The sequence below is a fragment of the Colossoma macropomum genome, unplaced genomic scaffold, assembly GCF_904425465.1.
Source record: "Colossoma macropomum unplaced genomic scaffold, Colossoma_macropomum, whole genome shotgun sequence".
NCBI classification, from domain to species: domain Eukaryota; kingdom Metazoa; phylum Chordata; class Actinopteri; order Characiformes; family Serrasalmidae; genus Colossoma; species Colossoma macropomum.
The window spans coordinates 1,215,723-1,235,647 of NW_023494790.1; the positions used below are offsets into that span (position 1 = coordinate 1,215,723).

The 19,925-nt window shown below is 40.4% G+C and overlaps 1 protein-coding gene across 2 annotated transcripts in view; it reads right to left on the minus strand.

Moving 5' to 3' along the window:
• Nucleotides 1-19,925, minus strand: part of zranb1a (zinc finger, RAN-binding domain containing 1a) — a 53,007-nt gene that overhangs the window by 20,099 nt on the left and 12,983 nt on the right. For both annotated transcript variants that reach the window (XM_036571869.1, XM_036571868.1), the window contains exon 4: nucleotides 4,000-4,187. In XM_036571869.1, coding sequence (XP_036427762.1) covers nucleotides 4,000-4,187 — 188 coding nt within the window. The remainder of the gene's footprint in view (nucleotides 1-3,999; nucleotides 4,188-19,925) is intronic.

Genomic DNA, 19,925 nt, shown 5'->3' on the forward strand with positions numbered 1-19,925 from the left:
CACAGTTACTATTTTATTTTACCATATTTATAATCAAATATAAAGTATCTTTGTTAATACTTTCAGAAAAATGTCATTTTTTTAAATAACACAATAGGTTGTGTTACTTCTTTTCACTTTCAATCAACAAAATATGTAATTTATCCAGGGTTGCCTAAAATTAATGCAACAGAACCCGAGAGGGAGTGTGTTATCACAAAATAATTGGCGATAACACACTCCTCGAGTGTTCTACTGCTTAATACGACAGTTAAATAAATAAAGTAATAAATTAATAAACTGGGCCGTGAACGCGGCGTTTAATATGTTTTAATGTTCGCAGTTCCTTCACCAAATTATAGTTCCTTAACGAGCAGCTTGTTGCTACGTCAGAGTAACGAGCTCCGCCCACTCGCCGCACAGCTGGCAGTTCGTTCTCCAGCTCCTTACACTAAATTCCCAAACTGTCATCACCACTGAGCAGCTTTTCAGTCGGCAGCTGTGACAGAAGAACAGCTAAACAACCTGGAATCAGCCAGAAATTAACCCAACACCATTCGCCAAACGTGTAGTCTGATCTTCAGAGTCTAACCAAATCAGACTCAGCCATAAAACTGCCACAATATCAAGTTCAGCTCAGTTTTGTCAGTTTTTGCCAGATCAGTATTAATGTTGTTTTGTTCCAGCCAGTCTGTAAAGCATCTTACAGCCCATTTAGTTTGGCGAATGGTGTTGGGTTCATTTCTGGCTGATTCCAGGTTGTTCAGCTGTTCTTCTGTCACAGCTGCCGACTGAAAAGCTGCTCAGTGGTGATGACAGTTTGGGAATTTAGTGTCGTCTCATCTTCAGAGTCTGACCAAATCGGCTGTCGGTCCAATGTGATCTTAAAAGTGTCCGTTTTCTGTTTGTGGCAAAGTAAGAAGTAAAAATGTTCAAAGGGCTTGAGCGTCTCCTACAGCTGTCAAAGTAGTTGCTTAGCAACGGCGTCTCAGCGGAGTGATACAGTGTTTGTGAGAAACCCGTGATGTTATGGTGAAATAACAGCACAGTTAGAAAGCTTCTCAACCAATCAGCTCGCGTGGCCGGAACTGACTGTTGTATAATTTGCATCCAATTACAAGTCAGAGTTCTGACTTATCCCCTTTTTTAAAACCTGAAAGGTTTGCGTGCATCACAACAAAGAGATAAAAATAACTGATACTAAATCTAAATTTTCACCAAAACTAATAAAGTCATGGGCCGTCAATATCACAGTACACATCACAATGTTATCACAACATCATAGTGTGACCAACACTAAGGAATGACCAGTTAATATATAACATTATCTGGTCTCCACCATTCTTTTGTTGATTATTAGCGATATAAGCCCGTCTGAGTGAAGGACTCTTTTATGTAATGCAGCAGAGAGTCAGTAATGTCATGTCTTTCTGTGACACTGTAATCTGCTCTTTCCTGCTCTGTGTTTGTGTGTGTGTGTGTGTGTGTGTGTGTGTGTGTGTTCTAATCAGTGTGCATCCTGTCACTCGCACATATTAGCTCATAGCTAGTGAGGGTCAAATCTCGACCAATCAGAGCTCAGCGCTCCAGTAATCCACTCATGTAAATCCTTCATTGACGGTACAGCAGCCACTCCAAATGCTCTTACGCCTCAGACAGAACACAAACACAGCTCTCAGATAGCATCACAGACACACAGTACTGCGCAAAAGTCTAGTTTAAAACCATTTATCTTAGCAATACTTGTGTTTTTTGCTTGAAAAACATCACATTATTAGATTAAATCTGAATACACGTAAACACAGGAACAAATTTCATATTTTGATAAAAGCAGTCGATATCTTGTGAGCTAGTTAGTAGGGGTGAGAATCACAGGGCATCTCACGATATGTTGCCCATGATGATATCATGATACTGCGATTTTGTGATACTCAATATATTGCAAGACAATCCTCTACGATACGTCACGATATCTGTGTAACTGAACAAAATAAAATACTCCTCAACAGGCAAATAGCAGGAATTATGGCCCAGTCCCATTTCGCCCCTCGCCCCCACCACTCAGCCCCCAGCCCTCTGTTTTGTGGCTGGGTGTAGGGTGTCCCAGTGTTGGGGCTACATGACCCTCCAAACAGAGGTTTTTCAGAGACTCCAAACAGAGAGTTATGAGAAAAAAGAAAAACCGGCAAGATGGAGAACAAGAGACCAAAGAAACACACAAATGTGAGAATTTTCTCAGTTTAAAAATTACAATAACCGTCATTTTATCTTAGTTTAATGTCGTTTCGGTGTATTATGGTCCTTTTCTTCATAACAGGCATAAAAATCGCTAATAGTATGCTAATGTCTCAGTACCTATATACCTGTACAATAGTCCAGCAGGTCTGACGCCTGAAGCGCCATAATGTAACTGCAGCACCATTTAAGGTGGAACGGGAAAATTCAAACAAAAAGCTGGTGAATATCTGACTTCAGCTTCATATCACTGAAGAATTAGGGGTGGGTGATAATAAATAATTGCCCCCTCTTTGAAGTCATATGATTCCCTAAGTGTAACTAAAGCCCAGCAGTGAGGAGCTGAACTTTACCCTCCTCTGCTGTCACTGCAGACTGGCAGGGTCGCCTACAGAGCAGCGCTGGTAGCTGTTAATGAAGTGATGCTCTTTTTATTTGAGGGTCCCATTTCAGAGGGAAGATCTCAACCACTACCCTGTAACTCAGTTCCAAAGGGTTAGGGTGACACTCGAAAACAAGGGGTAGGAGTGAAAAGAAGAAACGGGATTGATAAATGATAAATATGTATTTATTAGTGTCAGTTTCACAGAATTTGACAACCAATCATGCCTCTGTTACACACAAACACTGACTGTGTGTGTCATCACTCCAATATAAAATAGCCATAAACTGCCAGAGAGCAGAACAGCTCTGGGGTTAACATGTCTGAAGACAGAACACAGCTGTGCCTCACTAAGATCTTTTTCTGTGTAAACGTACAGAAACAAGATTTTTTTCGGTTCTTGCAAATGGCGAAGTCTTTGTCCGTTTCATGTCCCTTCAATCCTGTAAAAGCTGAAGTGGCCCCAGACTTCAAGCACGATGTGTCTCTAAATTGTTTCGCCTCATTTTCCACCATTTCTTCCCTGCGAGTTCCTTTTTCTTCACCGCAGGTTTACCCTATTCATTTGATTAGCGTCTTAGCGCCACCATTGGAGTCATGAAGTAGTGAATGGGGTAAATCAAATTGGAGGGGGAGTCCGTTTTGAGTGTTTACAGTGCATGTACGTTTCAATAAATAAACTGATATTTGGCGCCAGTGAACCGATAAAATCGCAAAAGAAAGCGATCCAATATAGCGGCATTTGTTCTATTCGCATGTGATATGTTCTCTGCACGCGCAAAACAAGATAACTAACTGGAGTTTTTATGGGGTATTTTTCAGTGATGCTCACTTATGTTCCATTCATAGTCTAACACCAGGCGTGCTGTTCATTGGAGAGTGCAGACGAGTGTGACATCACCTCCACACTCTCAGCTCCGCCTTTGAGCTCCCATTGATCTCTCAGCATTAGTCAGGGATCCAGCTGTCCAGAGCTTGTTCCCAACCGTCCGAATTGGAGGTCTAATTTGAGGTGATAACGTCACCCTGTTGAATTCCTGACTGGGCAAAATCCCTAACAACAGCATTTTATGCATAGTTGCTATGACAATAACTGTCTACCAGTGATGTTTTTCCATTGATTACGTTGTAGTGTTTGACGTTTTACTCACTAAACCAAATAATAATGACAAATAAAACTTAAAAATCCCTCTCTTTTAATCACTGAAGTGAAACACACATCGTGTGCTTTCCTTATCCTTACAGAATATTTCTATATTAAAGATATCATTCAACAGAATATTTAAAGATACAAATATTCAATAGTTGTGGCTTCATTTTTATGTCTTTTAGGTTGGGAACTCTGGGAATGCTTATGATACAATTCTGGGTGCGTGAAGCAGGATAAACACTCGGGGGTGTACCTCGGTCAGCAGGATGGCGAGCATGTCCTGCCTCTGGAAGCGGATGGCGAGGTGGACGAGCGTGAAACCTTCGTCAAAGGCAGACGGTCGATTCAGCAAACGAACCTCATCAGCCGTCAGCTGCCGAGCGATGTCTCCACCTGAGGACTTATAGGCCTCTACTGCAGCCAGATCGCCCTCCACCACTCCTACAGAGAGAGAGAGAGAGAGAGAGAGAGAGAGAGAGAGAGAGAGAGAGAGAGAGAGAGTTGCACACGTTAATGTCCCCCATGCTGTATATGACTTGAAATGATTTCTTATATTTGGTTTAATCATTCCTCAGTTGTAACTGATTCGAGTGGAGAAACTGTGTTAAAAGTGCAGATTCTAAACCACAGGAGCCCAAATGTTTTGCCTAAGCACAATATATTTTGATAAAGTTACACAATTTTGTTATTAAAATACTTCAGAAACACGAACTGTAAAAGAAAACAAAGTTGTATTGAGTTATAAGGATCATTCTATCAAACTGTTTCAAAGTCAGAGCTGAAAACGCATTTCAGACTTTTTTTGAGTGACCCTATACATTAATTACGTTAATTTTATTAAAATAAATGATTGTTTTGGTAGCGATAAAAGGGAATGTACAATTATAACGCTACCAAATATTCATTTCGGTCGTGACAATTTTAGCTCATTTTGAGCAGAAATCAAAAACACAGCCAGTTCATGACTTATAAAAGCTACTTAATTATAGAAAATGTGTTTCATAGTCACAATTCTTAATGTTACACACTGATTGTCAGACTTTGAGACACATTTGCTTCAAAACAATGGGATCTAACATGCAGGGGCGTGGCTAAAACATGGCTACGCCCACAGACACAAACTCTGTTTCGGTAGTGACATGAAAACATGAGACAGCATATTTTGAAAAAAGTTTTTTTTTGAAACTCATGATAAATCTTAATCTTTCAATTTAATTTTAAAAGAAATTAAAAAGATCTTTACACAACGTGGAAAAACTAAGGAATTTTAAGTATTATTGTCACGTGTGTAAATTCAGACCTCCCAACAGAAAGTTCCCTGCAAATGATGATTTTGTATATATTTAGCTCATTACTATCTCTATTAAAACCTTCGGTTTAGTACAGATTATAACATTAAACTTCATATTTTTTTAAAAATTATTTATTTTTTTACCTACTGACCCATCCACCTACCCATCCACCCCCGTGGGCCCATAGTGTGAACTATTTCGGAAGAACAGCTGGTCCATAAATAGTACAAAAATGTTTCTTCTCTCAGTTGGTGAGGGGGTGGCTTTAGGGTACGCTGAAAGAGGTTGGGGTACTTTGACATTTGCACTTAATTTGCACTTTAATCTTCGTTTCGTTCCATTAGTCACACGCTCAGGTACTTTCCCAATACAGACGGCAGAAGCTCTGCCACCTCTGCACTCCAACTCCTGAGCAAGAGAGCCTCTCTGAAACTGCTGTGAGCGGATCGAAAAGCCGCTAACGGCACTTAACCCTGTAAATCACACTGTTAAGACACACAGTGTCTTTACAACAGCACACCTACCGATATCAGTCTGAGACTAATCTCACAACGGCCACACAGAAAAGCATTCAAAAGACTGAAACACCTTAAATTCCTCATTTGCTCCTTTTTTGTAGTGAATATTTCCAACATTGGCAGTCGTGAATGTACTCAACCACTAAAAGTGCCATATTAAAAAAATCTCAATAAACCCTCGAATATTACAATTCTTGATATACAGGATGATTCAAAAAGATTCATCTGATTTCAAAATGATTTATTTCTCTTGTAAATCGTTACAGATCAGTGCAGTAAACTGTAAATGGTTTAATGAGCATAAAGTTTATTATGTAATTGTACAAGGTCTCAGTCTGAACCTCCTCCAGCTGTACAGACAACTTCAACGCCACAGTCAAACTCATCCCATACTGGATTGAGCATGTCGGGTGTCGCTGCACTCACGGCTCTTTCAGTGCGGTTTCGGAGATCATCCAGTGTTGTGGAACCAACGCCGAACGCTCTGAGCTGTTGGAGCTTCACTGCCCACGAAAATCACACTGCACAGTTATGACTGATTCACTCTTATTGAAGTGGAGAACGCAGAACGCTTTCTGCTCAGGGGTCTCATCTCCTCTCAGACTGAAGGGAGCCATCTTCCACTGACAGTCAGAAACTCTGACCCCCTCTTACAATTGGATTGTGATTGGTTCCTCTGCGCCTCACGGTTGTAAAAATATGGCGCTTTGAAATCGGATCTTTTTGAATGACCCTGTATTTAAGCTACATTAGATACAGATTACTTAAGCCTCTTTAAATGTCCTCAGGATGTAAATCTTTTAAACCTACCTGGGTCCTTGATCTAGACACCTGACATTCCTTCTGCTGCAGGTTCATTACTACTTGGGACCCGTTTCTGAGCTGCTGAGTGTTTATAGTGTTCATAATGTTTCTAGTGTTGATAGTCATTATGTTGGTTGAGCTGTGCAGAAATGCAGTTAGTGTGTTTGGTGATATGACAGCACAAATCATGCTGCATTGCATGCTGAGGATTGTAGTGCAGCTTATTGTGAAACGGGCTAATATTAATAGAAAATCAAAATAATTTCAAGGGCCGAATAGGATTGTGCTACAGACCTGATCCGGCCCGCAGGCCTTGTGTTTGACACAAGAGCCCTACATGAACTCAATTTAAGGTACTTTTCCCCACTTAAACAAGCAACAATCAGCTCTTAATCCCATTTTTCACATCTGAGTAAGAATAAACTATGACAGTTCAATTTTTTTGCCAAGTATGCCCATTATAAACAGCACAATGCCAAAACTCACAATCCAACAAAACGACTGAACCAGCTCTAAATTTAGAAGGTCTAGCCGTGTTACCCTCTTTCCGTAAAGTAGGAGATCACGTCCACATAAATTCATTTATGAGTGACTGGCTACTTGACTACACCTAACCTGAAAATGCTTTCATTTGAATTGAGAAGTGTTCTCTTCAAGAGCAGAAGCGTTAATCGTATCTAATTATTTAATCTCAAAAGACTGCAATTAAAGCTTTCAGGCTGACAGCAGGGCCACTGCAATTAAATCAAGCTGCACTCGAATAAAAGGAGCTACTGAGCAAATGGCTTAAACTGAAATAGAGTATTCAGAACCACAAACAGAACCACAAATATTCAGAAACGCAAACATGATGTTCAGACCAAGACAAGACGGAGTCCTAGCGACGGCGAGACTGAGATGAGAACGAGACCGAATGCTGTCCAGACCGAGTCAAGCTGAGACGAAACCGAGTCTAAATGATTATAAGGCCAAAACAAAACTGAGACCAGACTCCAGTACTACAATATGCCCGACGTTAATGTCTGCTAAAGTCTCTTTGGCTACGTTTACACAGCAGGTAAAAGTGGCCCAAATCTGATTTTCTCACCAAATCCGATTCTTTTGTTTGGCTGTTCACATTATCTTTTAAATGTGATCTGTATGCGACATCAGTCTGAACAGATCAGCTCCTAAACCGACCCGCATGCGCAAAGGACAGTGCTTCACGAGGCGGCTCGTCCAGAGGTAAACAGTCATGATGGCCAGCGAACGCCTGTCGCTCCTGCAGCTTTCAGTTTCGTCTTCGCCAGCATCACAGGAGCGAGTATAAAGTTCCAGTGGTTGACAGCTGGACTCATCACACACAGCGTGTTCGAGTTCGCTGAAAAAGGGCTCGTTATTCGGCCACTTCTTTGGGTCGTGTCCTCGGATTCTTTAAACTGTTCTCCGACGCTGCAGCCGCGGTCTCCTTCGGCCGCGATCGGCCGTTCCGTTTGAACACGGGGTTTGATGAGTTTCTTCTAATTTAGTACAGAAACATCAGACTAAATGTTTATCAGTCTCAACAGCGCGAAATCATGACGAATGTCGAGTTGGACTGACGTAAAAGTCTCATGAATTCTGATCTGGCTGTTCAGACTGAGTCGCATTGCCGCAGATCGGACATGTATTGGATTTCAGTACCACATATGAAAGCGTATCGAATCGGAATCGAAAATGTCAGATTCAATGCATTTTTTGCTGTTCACACTGACACACAGACACACATCTGAGGAAAAAGATCGGATTTGGGCCACTTTTACCTGCTGCGTAAACGTAGCCTTTGTCCCTACCAGCACAAAGTGTTGGTAGACTCGGGTGATTAGCTCCCCTTTTAGCAAATCTGCTGCCCTCCTTCACTCCTACACTAAACACATGTTCAGACAGTCCTTTCAGCACTGAAGTCTTGGCCAGAGCTCTCAATATAAAGGGAAGCTGGTGTCTGTTTTTCTGCTGGAATTTTGGTCCCAGTTCAAGCGATACTGACACACAGCACCGTCTTAACAACTGGAAATAGCAAAGGTCTAGACTTTCTGATCTACATGCTGCTCAGAGGATGAGTGACCTGCCAGCTGTTTGAGTAAATGTTACCTAAAGATGCCAAAAATGCAGACATCGCTAAGGGCATCACACTAAAACGTAAAGTACAAATCCAAGAATGCAGAAAGAATTTAAAAAGGAATTCAGCCATTTCTTTCAAAGACTTCCGCAACATCAAGTTGTTGAGAGGTAAACAGTCGTTCAGAGTCATTCAGGTTTGGTGTGCAATGCTCACTTCTAGAGAAAATTACTGGGTCAGATTGTTCACTGTGGTGGTGACAGACATCTGAAGAGCTTAATGCCTCTAAAAGCTCCTTCATACAGACTTATTACATGAAATGGTTATGAATTCACTGCCTGATGTCTGAGACACTGTTTCATGACTGTTTTTAGATGATTTTCATCCAAAAAAAAGGTTTCTTTAAAGTTATTCATGGTGCAGAGGTACACAGAGGGTGCTGTACAGTAAAAGAGCACCTTCAGATTTTCAACTATTTTACATTTATTAAATTATATATCCCTGCTGTCGGAACAAAAGCTCGTATCTCCAAAATGGTAACTTAACAAGAAAAGGAAAAAGCATGCTTTGCTTTTAATGTAAGTCAATGAAACCAGACTTTTTTCCAAGTAATTTTGGGGCTGTTTTTTTTGGCCCATTCATCAGACAATTTACAACAAAAATGGAGATAAGAGGTTTTGTTCTGACAGCAGCGATGTAAAACTCTGAGTATAAGTCTAATGCTTGTTTTGGATAGTAAATAAAATGTCTATTTGTGTTTTGTTGACATTGTGACCCCTGGTTCCCATCACCACCACTGGAAAGAAATCTGAGTAAGGTATGCATCTTCAAAAAAGGTTCCCCTTTAAATCCATAATTAAAAGAAGGCAAATCTGGTGCTAAAATAGATCAAAACAAGCATGATGGAATAAGAGACAGCTGAACTAGAGAAAAAAAAATGTCGTTCGCAATGAAGAGTACTTAATTAACATTCATGCTCCGCCCACGACTGAACAAGTGTTACACAATGTTGTCAGAAATCTCAGTAAACATGACGAGAAAGCTTAGATGCTCCATAATTTCATGACTGGCGCTGGTCATGGTGACCTTAAGATGCTCCAGTGTGTCCCTTTCTATTGGTCAACGCTTTTCTATAGAGATTAAATAAGCTGAGTGTACTTCTGCCCCCTACGCTTGCTTGCTAATTGTACAGAAGAGATTGTTGATCTTGAGTTGCATGAACTGTATGTACCCTCATCAGTAATTGGTGCATCTTCAGTTTCATGTGAAAGCTGATTTTCTACACTTTTGCAGGTCGTAACCCCATTTCTGTCAGCATGGGTAACACGACAGAAGAAAAACGTCCTTTTGGCAGAAGAAAAAGTAAAAACAAAGCAGAGTAGACATCAATTTGCAAGGGCTTCTGCACATTTTTCTCCAATTCAGATTTGACAGGTGGGGCTTACTTGCATCACCCACTGAGCCTTCGCTAGGCTGATTATGAATTTAAGCACCAACTTGAGGTGGTCATTTCTGTTTCTAGAAGAGCTGCCCAAAGACCCAAAGATGGAAGAAGTAACTTTGGTAGTTTTGCTGATTTACAAACTCACCAAACCTGTCTGAATCTGAGATGTGCGGGCGTTGTGTATGTAGATGTCTGCCAACACACTGGCACGTAACATTCACTAGGGCAGCGTTTCTCAACGCTGGTCATGGAGTCCAGCTGCCCTGCACGTTTTAGTTTATTTTAAAATGTACATTTTTGGAATTTAAACTAAGAAAACAGTTATCAGATATACTTTCACTGTTAGACTAGAGTGTCTGTGACTCTTATTATTGTGTAAAAATACATGATTAGCATTAGGCAGTCATATTTTTTATTGAGTCTCTCTCCTCTTGGATTTACACTGAGTGCTACAATTCTGATTACCAGCAAGGCAGGTCTTGGGATATTCTCCTCAAGGCCAAGATAAGCAAAAATAATGAAATTATTATGTTTCCTCACCTTGATTAAGCGGTGACGGTTAAAGAGGGCGAGTCCTGCTGATTGTTGTAATGCGTGTATCATGTCTGTACGTTCACCCTGTCAACAGTTATGGACCAATAGCTGGTCCAAAACAGTCCTGGCTCTTCGGTGACTTCAGTAAGAACTAAAAATTGAATGCAGACGTCTGGAGACCCTGGAGGCACAGCCAAGTGTCTAGAACCCAGTGCTGAAATCACCTTAGCTTTCACTGCTTTAGCTTCATCTTAGAGGTGGGCAAATGGGCAAAAGTATCGTGATACATCAAGATGTTTCCCGATACACATTGTCACAATATTTATTTTTTCTGACGTCTAACTAAAAATACCATAAGAAATTACTGACACAACAACTTGTATTCAATATTTTAAATACAAGTGCTGACGATATCCACGATACGCTTGGAAAAACACACTGTGATGAAGTTTATCACAGTAACGATAAATGTCATCGCCCTGCCCGGCCCTGCTTGACCTTCAACTCTGCTTGACAGTGAAGCCACACAAGCAGGTGAATAAGGAGCTCAGCTAGAGGGAAAATCCAAACAAGACAGGTTTTTAGAGGTTTAGGCCAGTGGAGTTGTCCCCGACCCCAGGCACCGCACAGCTTCGCATTTTTCAAGCACTTAGAAATATTTTTAAGTCATTAGCTGAAGATTTAAGTCAGGTATATTAGAGCAGGTAAAACAGGTAAATACTGTTTAAGCCACCAAAACTGAGGCTCCCTGAGTTTCACAGCCTCAGAAAGGGCTTTTGTGAGAGTTATTTAACAGAGCAGGTGTGGAAGATGCCTTAGACAGCAAATTCCCCTGACTGTGGGAGACTGCTACATATACACATTTTATTTATATATATATATATATATATATATATATATATATATATATATATATATATATATATATATATATATGGAGAAAAAGAGAGAGAGTGAGAGAGAGAGAGAGAGCACAACACACACTAACACACCACCACAATGTCAGTGTTACTGCAGTGATCCACCACCAGCAGTTAGAGGAGTTAGCAAGTTTCAGATATCTGAAGTGTTATCTTCAGACAGTAAGGAGAAGCCAGGCAGTTGTGCCACTGAGGAACCTACAGGATACCTATAGATTAATATGGAATAATTAAATGTCACGTCTATACTGGGGATACACTGATATTTCAGCCACAAAAGGTTTAAAAAAAGGTACTTTCCGTTTTTGGCTGAAAGAGCAAAGCAGCCAAGAATTCTAGCCAAAATAAGGTTTAAATAGGCTACAACGAACCATATAGAAGTAGAGGAGACACTATATTGCTATACTATAGCTTATGTTGTATAACTATACAACAGCAATACAGACAGAGTGTGAAACACAAAACGCAATCGCATTTAAAGAGTACACAGTCTGAATCTTCAGCACTAGAAAAAACGTTTCTACAAAAGATAATTAAAAAAAAATTGACCAATAAAAGCAAATTAACCTTAACAATGCAGGTTTATTTCATACAAAGGCTTATTAATCAGTAACTACATGGACTTCAAAGCAAACGAATGGAGTTATTCCTAGGTTATAAAAGCGTGTGGCTCCAGCCCCAGTGCTGCAGTCTTTAAATTATTTAAGACTGAATTTCTGCTGTTTATTTGAGTTTAAAGAATGAGCTTATGGACCTGAAATCAGGCGGGTCAATAAAGCACTGTTTAAATAAAACTAGTCCTGTTGAGGGACTCAAACGCAACCTCTGAGTGACTGACACACACAGGCTGTAGAAGAGTTCACCTTAGACACAGAGGCAATTCTGCCTCTCCGAAAGGCTAAAGGACACGACTCTGACTTACTGAGAGGATTAGAGAGGGAGAGTGAAGTGGGGGATGGCACCAGGAGAGAGGGATGGATAGGTGGAAGGTGAAGCCCACTTTCCTCTGACTGCACTGTTTAAATTTAACATTTAAATTTAGATTGATTTTTTATATACTTGCTTAAAGGAAAACTGATTTAGTTTAATATTTTATAGCTGCTGCTTTGCACATCATTGGCTTTAAATTCTGACAGGAAAAATACATTGGAGTTCTATTTTTTATCTTTTCTATTGGCAGGAAAGTTAATTAAAACTGAACTTTTGAATGTTATTCATCTGTACTGTCTTCATTGTTAGTTAGAAAATGCATAAAACAACCTCAAGCTAAATTTAAAAACCGATAGGTACATAGGAGTTATTTGGAAATGTAGCGATTCATAATCGGAATAATCGATTATTCGTTTCAGTAATCGATAGATTATTTGACTATCAAATTAGTCGTTTGCAGCAGCCCTAATCTGTACAGCTTTGTGATTGGTTCCATCTCTGACATTGTGGGATTTTTTTTGGTCAGAACTGGACAATCTTCATTTCCTACACTGATAAATGTTGGATGTAGTAAGAAGATCCACTCTAGTACTCAGTACTTAAGTGGATTTATTTGACCTGATTTTGACCCAGATACTTTTACTTTGGTTAATTATTTATGGTTTAGGTCACTCTGCCCATTACTGAACCTGATCGTGAACAGTGTCAGTGTTAGTTTTGATGCTGCTTCATTAGACACAGCCTCAGATAGCAATATTTGTTAGCCAACATCTCTGAAGAACATCAGGTTGTTTATATTGTGATACTGTATCTCTTAAAAGTGGACTAAATTGCACACGTGTGTTTGTTTATTGATCTAAAGTAGCGCTAACGAAGCGCTGTTACTCTCACATCCACCACCATGAAAACAGAAAAACAGAAAACAGAGACGCTTATCATCTGAGTGAATGCCAGTTTAAATGGAACCAGTCAGGTCGTTAATGCTTGGCCAAAAAGATGCTCCACCATGCAAAATCAAATGCATATCATTGTTTTATTGCTTGTCTCTCCTTATTTATAGCAGCTTGCTGCCTGAATTTGGGTGGAGTCGCGTGTCAAAACCGAACTAACTGTTCGTGCTGGTCAGCGCTTCATGCAGTTTTAGTGAAAGTGGAGGTTTTTATGTGCGCATTAGGGGTGCAACGATTATTCGACTTAGTCGACTACAATCAACAACCAAATTAGTTGGCAACTAATTTCGTTACGCTTCTTTATCGGCCCACTAGGAACCTTTTGATATTACCGCTTACTGCAGAGTTAACAACAGCGCGATGGCAGCCTCGAGAACAAAATCCTCAGAATTTCACGCTAAACCCCGAAAAAAAGACTGTCAGTTGTGCTGTTTGTAAAGCCGACCTCAGCCGGCATTGGAGCACGTCCTCCATGTTGGAGCATCTGAAGAGGAAACTTGTGGCTCACTGGATGAAGAAGATTCATCTCAGTAAGATACGCCGCGTCCTAAACACCTCAGTGTCACTGCTGGACTGAGAATAGTCCACGAAAACCAAAAATATCCAGCCAACAGCGTCCTGTGGGAAGCGTCCTGTGACCACTGATGAAGGACTAGAGGATGACCAACACAAACTGTGCAGCAGCAGATGAGCTATCGTCTCTGACTTTACATCTACAAGGTGGACTGACAAGGTAGGAGTGTCTAATAGAGTGGACAGTGAGTGGACACAGTGTTTAAAAACTCCAGCAGCATTGCTGTGTCTGATCCACTCAGACCAGCGCGACACACACTAACACACCACCACCACGTCAGTGTTACTGCAGTGCTGAGAATGATCCACCACCCAAATAGTACCTGCTCTGTGAGGGTCCATGGGGGTCCTGACCACTGAAGAACAGGGTAAAAGGGGGCTAACAAAGTATCAGAGAAACAGATGGACTACAGTCTGTAACTGTAGAACTACAGAGTGCACCTATATAGTAAGTGGAGCTGATAAAATGGACAATGAGCGCAGAAACAAGGAGGCGGTCATAATGTTACACCTGATCGGTGTAAATAATTGTAATTGTAAATTGCTCTGCATGAAAGAACTTGTTAAATATGGAAAAAAACCTGTTTGTCTAGTTCAGAAAGAAACACGTTTGCTAAATATGGGAATGAAAGGCCAAAGCTTTTTGAACGCTGAATACTTCAGTGAAGTGAGAAACTTTAAGATAAATCATTTTCTCTTGCAATGAAAAGTATATAAAATAAATATACCAATAAAATTCTATCATGGCTCAAATGCTGTGATATCACCACATCATGAGGCCTGAAGTGAAAAATCCAGCTCATGAAGCAGCAGCTGCTCACCGTCTCAGCTGGTCCATAATAACCAGCCCGGCTCTAAATATGTTCCAGCCAACATGTAACACACAAACACTCCCTATGACACACGCGTGACCTCTGCCGTTAGGGTGCGCCGAAAACAGAGCCGTGGTATTTCACTCAGCCTGTCCTGTTGTTCCTGTAGTCAATAGCAACTCACAACAGCAGGCGGCTGAAGTAGCTGAACGCATTAGAGTCTGAAGGACTTACGCTCAGATCTGGCAACAGCAGCAACGTAATAATCGGCTATAATCTGATACTGCAAAGGCCATTAGGCCACAGTCATACAGCTGGATGGGCAACGTGACAATCTACGGCTCGGGATGTTTTTGAGTCAAGTATGCAAAGCTCCAGACGAAAAACTAGTTCAAGGAGCCACTAAAAGAAAAATCAGGTGTCAACAGCTTTTTTAACCCTTGTGTGGTGTTCAGATCTGTGGGACCCGTTTTCAATGTTGACCAAAATAAATAAAAGATGTGATTTATTATTATTTTAATCTCAGATTCTTGGTCTTTGCTCGTTTTCTGTGAAGAACATATAAAATAACCCATTTTCAGTGTCTTCACTCTGTTCACCCCCCACACATTTATATTACACATGTGGTGTTGGGTGAACCTGCGGGGAGTAAAAGTGTGGAGGTGCTGTGTCCTTCACTCTGTTCTCCTCCTACATGGCCTGCTGTTAGTGTGTGTGTCAATAAATAATAATTTAGCACTTATTTGAGCATCTCTGCCTGATTCTTGTCGTACATATGATCACACATCTCCGACGCATCCAGTCCGCTTTTTTCCTCATTAAAAAGATTTGGGAGGTGATTTTGGTGAAGAGTAGTTCCTCGCGTGTGATCATGTCGGCTGTGTTGAATTTAAGTTTAAGCTCTCTTAATTCTTTCTCGGCTGTTTTTTTTGGTTTTTGCATGCATGAGACACTACGACAGAGGTCACTAATAGGCGGGCCGCAATCCGAGTCCAGACCCAGACGCTGTCCTATGCGGACCTGGACCTATAACCGATAAACTATGGACAGCTATTTAAATTTTGACGGGGTGGTCCTGTTTTAATTGGGAGACTCACAGACCAATCGCATGAGTTGTACATATCACACGTGACACTACTCAGCCAATCAGATCTGTGCATTACAATGAGCACTGAGACTCGAGCGAGTGACGCACACACAGGGGAGGGACGAGGCGAGACACAGCAGTTGGAGAAGAAAGTGAGTCAGAGGGAAGTTATTTCACGTCATGATCTAAAAAGAGAAAACTGACAGTAAATATTGTTGAAATATGACTGAACTGCACTTTATTTGATTTGATATTCAGTTGTTGACTGTATAAGATGCTGATATACCTACTAGGCTACTTCAGTAAACAGTATATGGCACTGAATCATGATGCAAGTTAGACATTATGATGTTCTGGACCTTCGCTTGAGGACATTTTCTCTAACTGGACCTTACTGAATTTTAAAGACCCCTGCACTCTGAGTTTCTTCAGAAGCTCTCTTTGCGATAATGAAATCACCTTCATTCTTAAGCATTCAACTCTCGCCATGTTTTGAAAGATTCTTTCCTGTTAAGAAATCCATTTTTCCAGATGTGTCTTCACTTCTTTTGGAACTGAATTCGCAGAATAGTCTGCTTCACGTCATCATACCAGAGTCAGGGAAACTCCTGAAGCCAAGAAGTTCTGAAATCTTTCTGTGAGTGTACTTTTGCATGAAGTGCTTGAAGTGGACGGTTGTTCGTGTGCATCTTCGTGGGGGTCTTTCACTGGTTCACTGGTCCTGAGTCAGACTGAGGTTGAGCAGATGAGCTCTTAAGGTCTGAGAGACGCAGACTGTGCGAACATTTTTGTTAGTCACATTTTGCCGCTCTGGGTGAAACCCCACGACCACGCAGGCATTTGTGTCTTTTGACAGCTGGACACGTCCGTGTGACACTATAGCCTATCGGTTACATTTTTAGGATGAAAAACGATAAAATAAAATACATAAAAACAAAAAAAGTATCAAATACAGAACGATAGTAATAAACAGCTACTCATAAAAACTTGTCTACTTGTCTCCACTGGCGTCTTAATTTTATTACGCGCAAATTAATAACTGTGGTCCCAATTGCAACCATTTTATTTGCAGTCTGGAGTCCCGATATGCAAAACTGCAAACAGTGTACCGATCAAAGGTTTGGGTACTTTTAGTGTAGCAATGTTGTGGCTCCTAAGGTGGTTTGACTTTTGTTGAAAGGACAAAACGGCTCTTCTTCATAAGTGCTGAAGATAAACACACCCAAATCATTAGCACAGAGCTGCTTTACGATAACTGAAACTGAAAATCATTATTCAGAAAAAACCTCTGACGGGCAGCATAAACACGCCAGCGAGGCGTGAACTCACACTTGGCATGCTGGCACACGTGCACACATACTGAACTGTGAAGGTCTGAGTGATCACTGTTTACAAGCTGCTGTTTATTTTTTGGCCGGGTGCCCGTCAGAGATATTTATAACGCTGTAGAGCAAAGCAGAACAGCGTCTACAGCAAACATGCCCCACACGCACGATAAGCCCCCTTTACTGCCTTAATAAATGACTGAGCGTCTTCCATTTATTAGCAGATTTGCTTTCTGGTATAAATAAACCGAGTGAAGAGTATTAAAAGGAACTGAAAGGACGCGTTTCGCTCCAAACCCTTATACACTACATGACCCGGCACAGTAGGCCAGAACTATAACATAATAACCCAACCGATTTTAATGAGTCACAAAATAATACTCAGTCTCCAGTTTAAAATTAGGATTATTGTGCAAATTCATTTACACTGTTTATACACTTTTTAAAACAGCGGAATTTTAGTAACTTTTCTATGAGGTTAAGTTAACTTTCAACGTCAAACATTCAGCATATCATGTTTACTGGTATAATTATGTTACGGAGATACCATATGATATTGCTCTCCAGTTTAAATGATACACAGGGTGATTCGAAAAGATTCATCAGATTTTAAAGCACCATATTTTTACAACCGTGAGGCGCCTATAGGAGCCAATCACAATCCAATTGAAAGAGGGGGTCATAGAGTTTCTGACTGTCAGTGGAAGATGGCTCCTTCAGTCTGAGAGGAGATGAGACCCCTGAGCAGAAAGCGTTCTGCGTTCTCCACTTCAATAAGAGTGAATCCGTCATAACTGTGCAGTGTGATTTTCGTGGGCAGTGAAGCTCCAACAGCTCAGAGCGTTCGGCGTTGGTTCCACAACACTGGATGATCTCCGAAATCGCACTGAATGAGCCGTGAGTGCAGCGACACCCGACACGCTCAATCCAGTATGGGATGAGTTTGACTATGGCGTTGATGTTGTCTGTACAGCTGGAGGAGGTTCAGACTGAGACCTTCTACAATTACATAATAAACTTTATGCTCATTTAAACCATTTACAGTTTACTGCACTGATCTGTAATGATTTACAAGAGAAATAAATCAGTTTGAAATCAGATTAAACTTTCTGAATCACACTGTACTTATTGCAATATATTTAATATATAATGGGCATTTTATTTCGGGTACTCATAATATGCAAGCTTTGAGAGTTAACAAATTTTATGACATCCATAAAAATAAGGGAATTTAGGAAGCTTGATGATTAACTTTATTAATTTCACACTTAAATATCATCTGACAGCACAATACTATGATATATTTGAAAGTATACTTAGTAATGATACTGAATTTTATCTGCATTGTTTAAAACTAATTTAGCATACAGGCAACTGTTCTGAAAGGAAAAAAAAAGGTCCTTCTATCGTTACGATGTCAAGCTTTTGTGTGCTATATAGAACCCTTTTCAAAAAGGTTCTGCTGAAAACCATCTACAGCACATTCTGAAGAACCACTGAAGAACCACCTTTTTAAGAGTGTGCATTCATGTTCCGTATTTTCAGTGCCTTCGTGTTCCACGTTGACTCCTCAGTCGTCCCACACTCTCATGTGCAAACATTTCTATCGGTTTCATCTGTGAAGAGTGATTTAACCTTTTTAACTCCTACTTCAGCTCTAACTGTCTTCTGTCCAGTCAGATAGATGGGTGATGTCATTTTAAACCCTTATAATAAAAGAAGCTGAACTCAGTTTTTTTTTTACTGAAATTTGACCCAGTTTTCCACAAATCTGAGCTGTAAACTGGATCTCAGACGGCGTCTCTTCAGTGATCTGCTCTGTAAAAATTACTTTTATAAAATAATACAAAGAGCGTCTGAGATTTTTGGCTTTCAGCAGTAAATTGTAAGCATATAGCAATATGTGTGATCATAAAACACGTTCTGTTAATCTGAGGGGAGATTTTACAAAACAAAACAAAAAAAATACGTTTATTTTATGCAGTTACTGAATTATCTGCCTTATAATTTGGGCATGAAAATTCAGAAAAAAACGAAATACATCTACAAGCATAAGAGTTCAAGTGTCTCATCAGAACACACAACACAGCCACGCTGTGCATGCAGACACATCATGACTGGTGAACATCTCATTACTCTTAGCTACACTATACGAAAACCAGCGAGTTAATGAAGTCGTACTTCTTCAGCCAGCGAAATAAGTTAAGCAACTGAGGTTCTATTTGGAAGGGATTAGTTTCACACTGTGAGGGGAGGCATCGTATTTATGAGGCTACTGATGTTTCTCAGTGACATCCTGTCCAAAACTGCAATGTTAGTATTGATATACATAATTTTTACAGTTTTTAGGAGAGGAATGCAGCGAGAGTCACTTCACAACCTGGAGTTTGAACGTCAAAACATCTTCCACAAAGTCTGCAACATGAAAGTCCTGATTGTTGCCTCTAAGCCAGCCAACATGCATGTAAGTTAAGTGTGCAGGTTTTTACAGTTAGAAAAACGATGCATAATTTTCCAAAAAGATGGTTCTTTAACGGTTCTTTGGTAAAGATGGTTCTGTTTAGAACTATGAACACTCAAAGAGCCCTTTGCATGAGCAAATGGTCCGAATCGCGAAAGGGTTCTTCAGATTAATGGAGAACGTGCTGTGGATGGTTCTACATAGAACCATTTTCAAAAGGGTTCTTTTTAGCACCAAAAAGGGTTCTTCTATTGTAACAAGCTTGACGTTGTAATAATAGCAGAACCCTTTTTGACGCTACATAGAAACCATTTTCAAAAGGGTTCTGTATAGAACCACCTACAGCACATTCTCCATTAATCTGCATTGCAAAAGCATTCTTCAGATTGATGGAGAATGTGCTGTGGTTCTATACAGAACCTTTTTGAAAAGGGTTCCCTTTAGCACCAAAA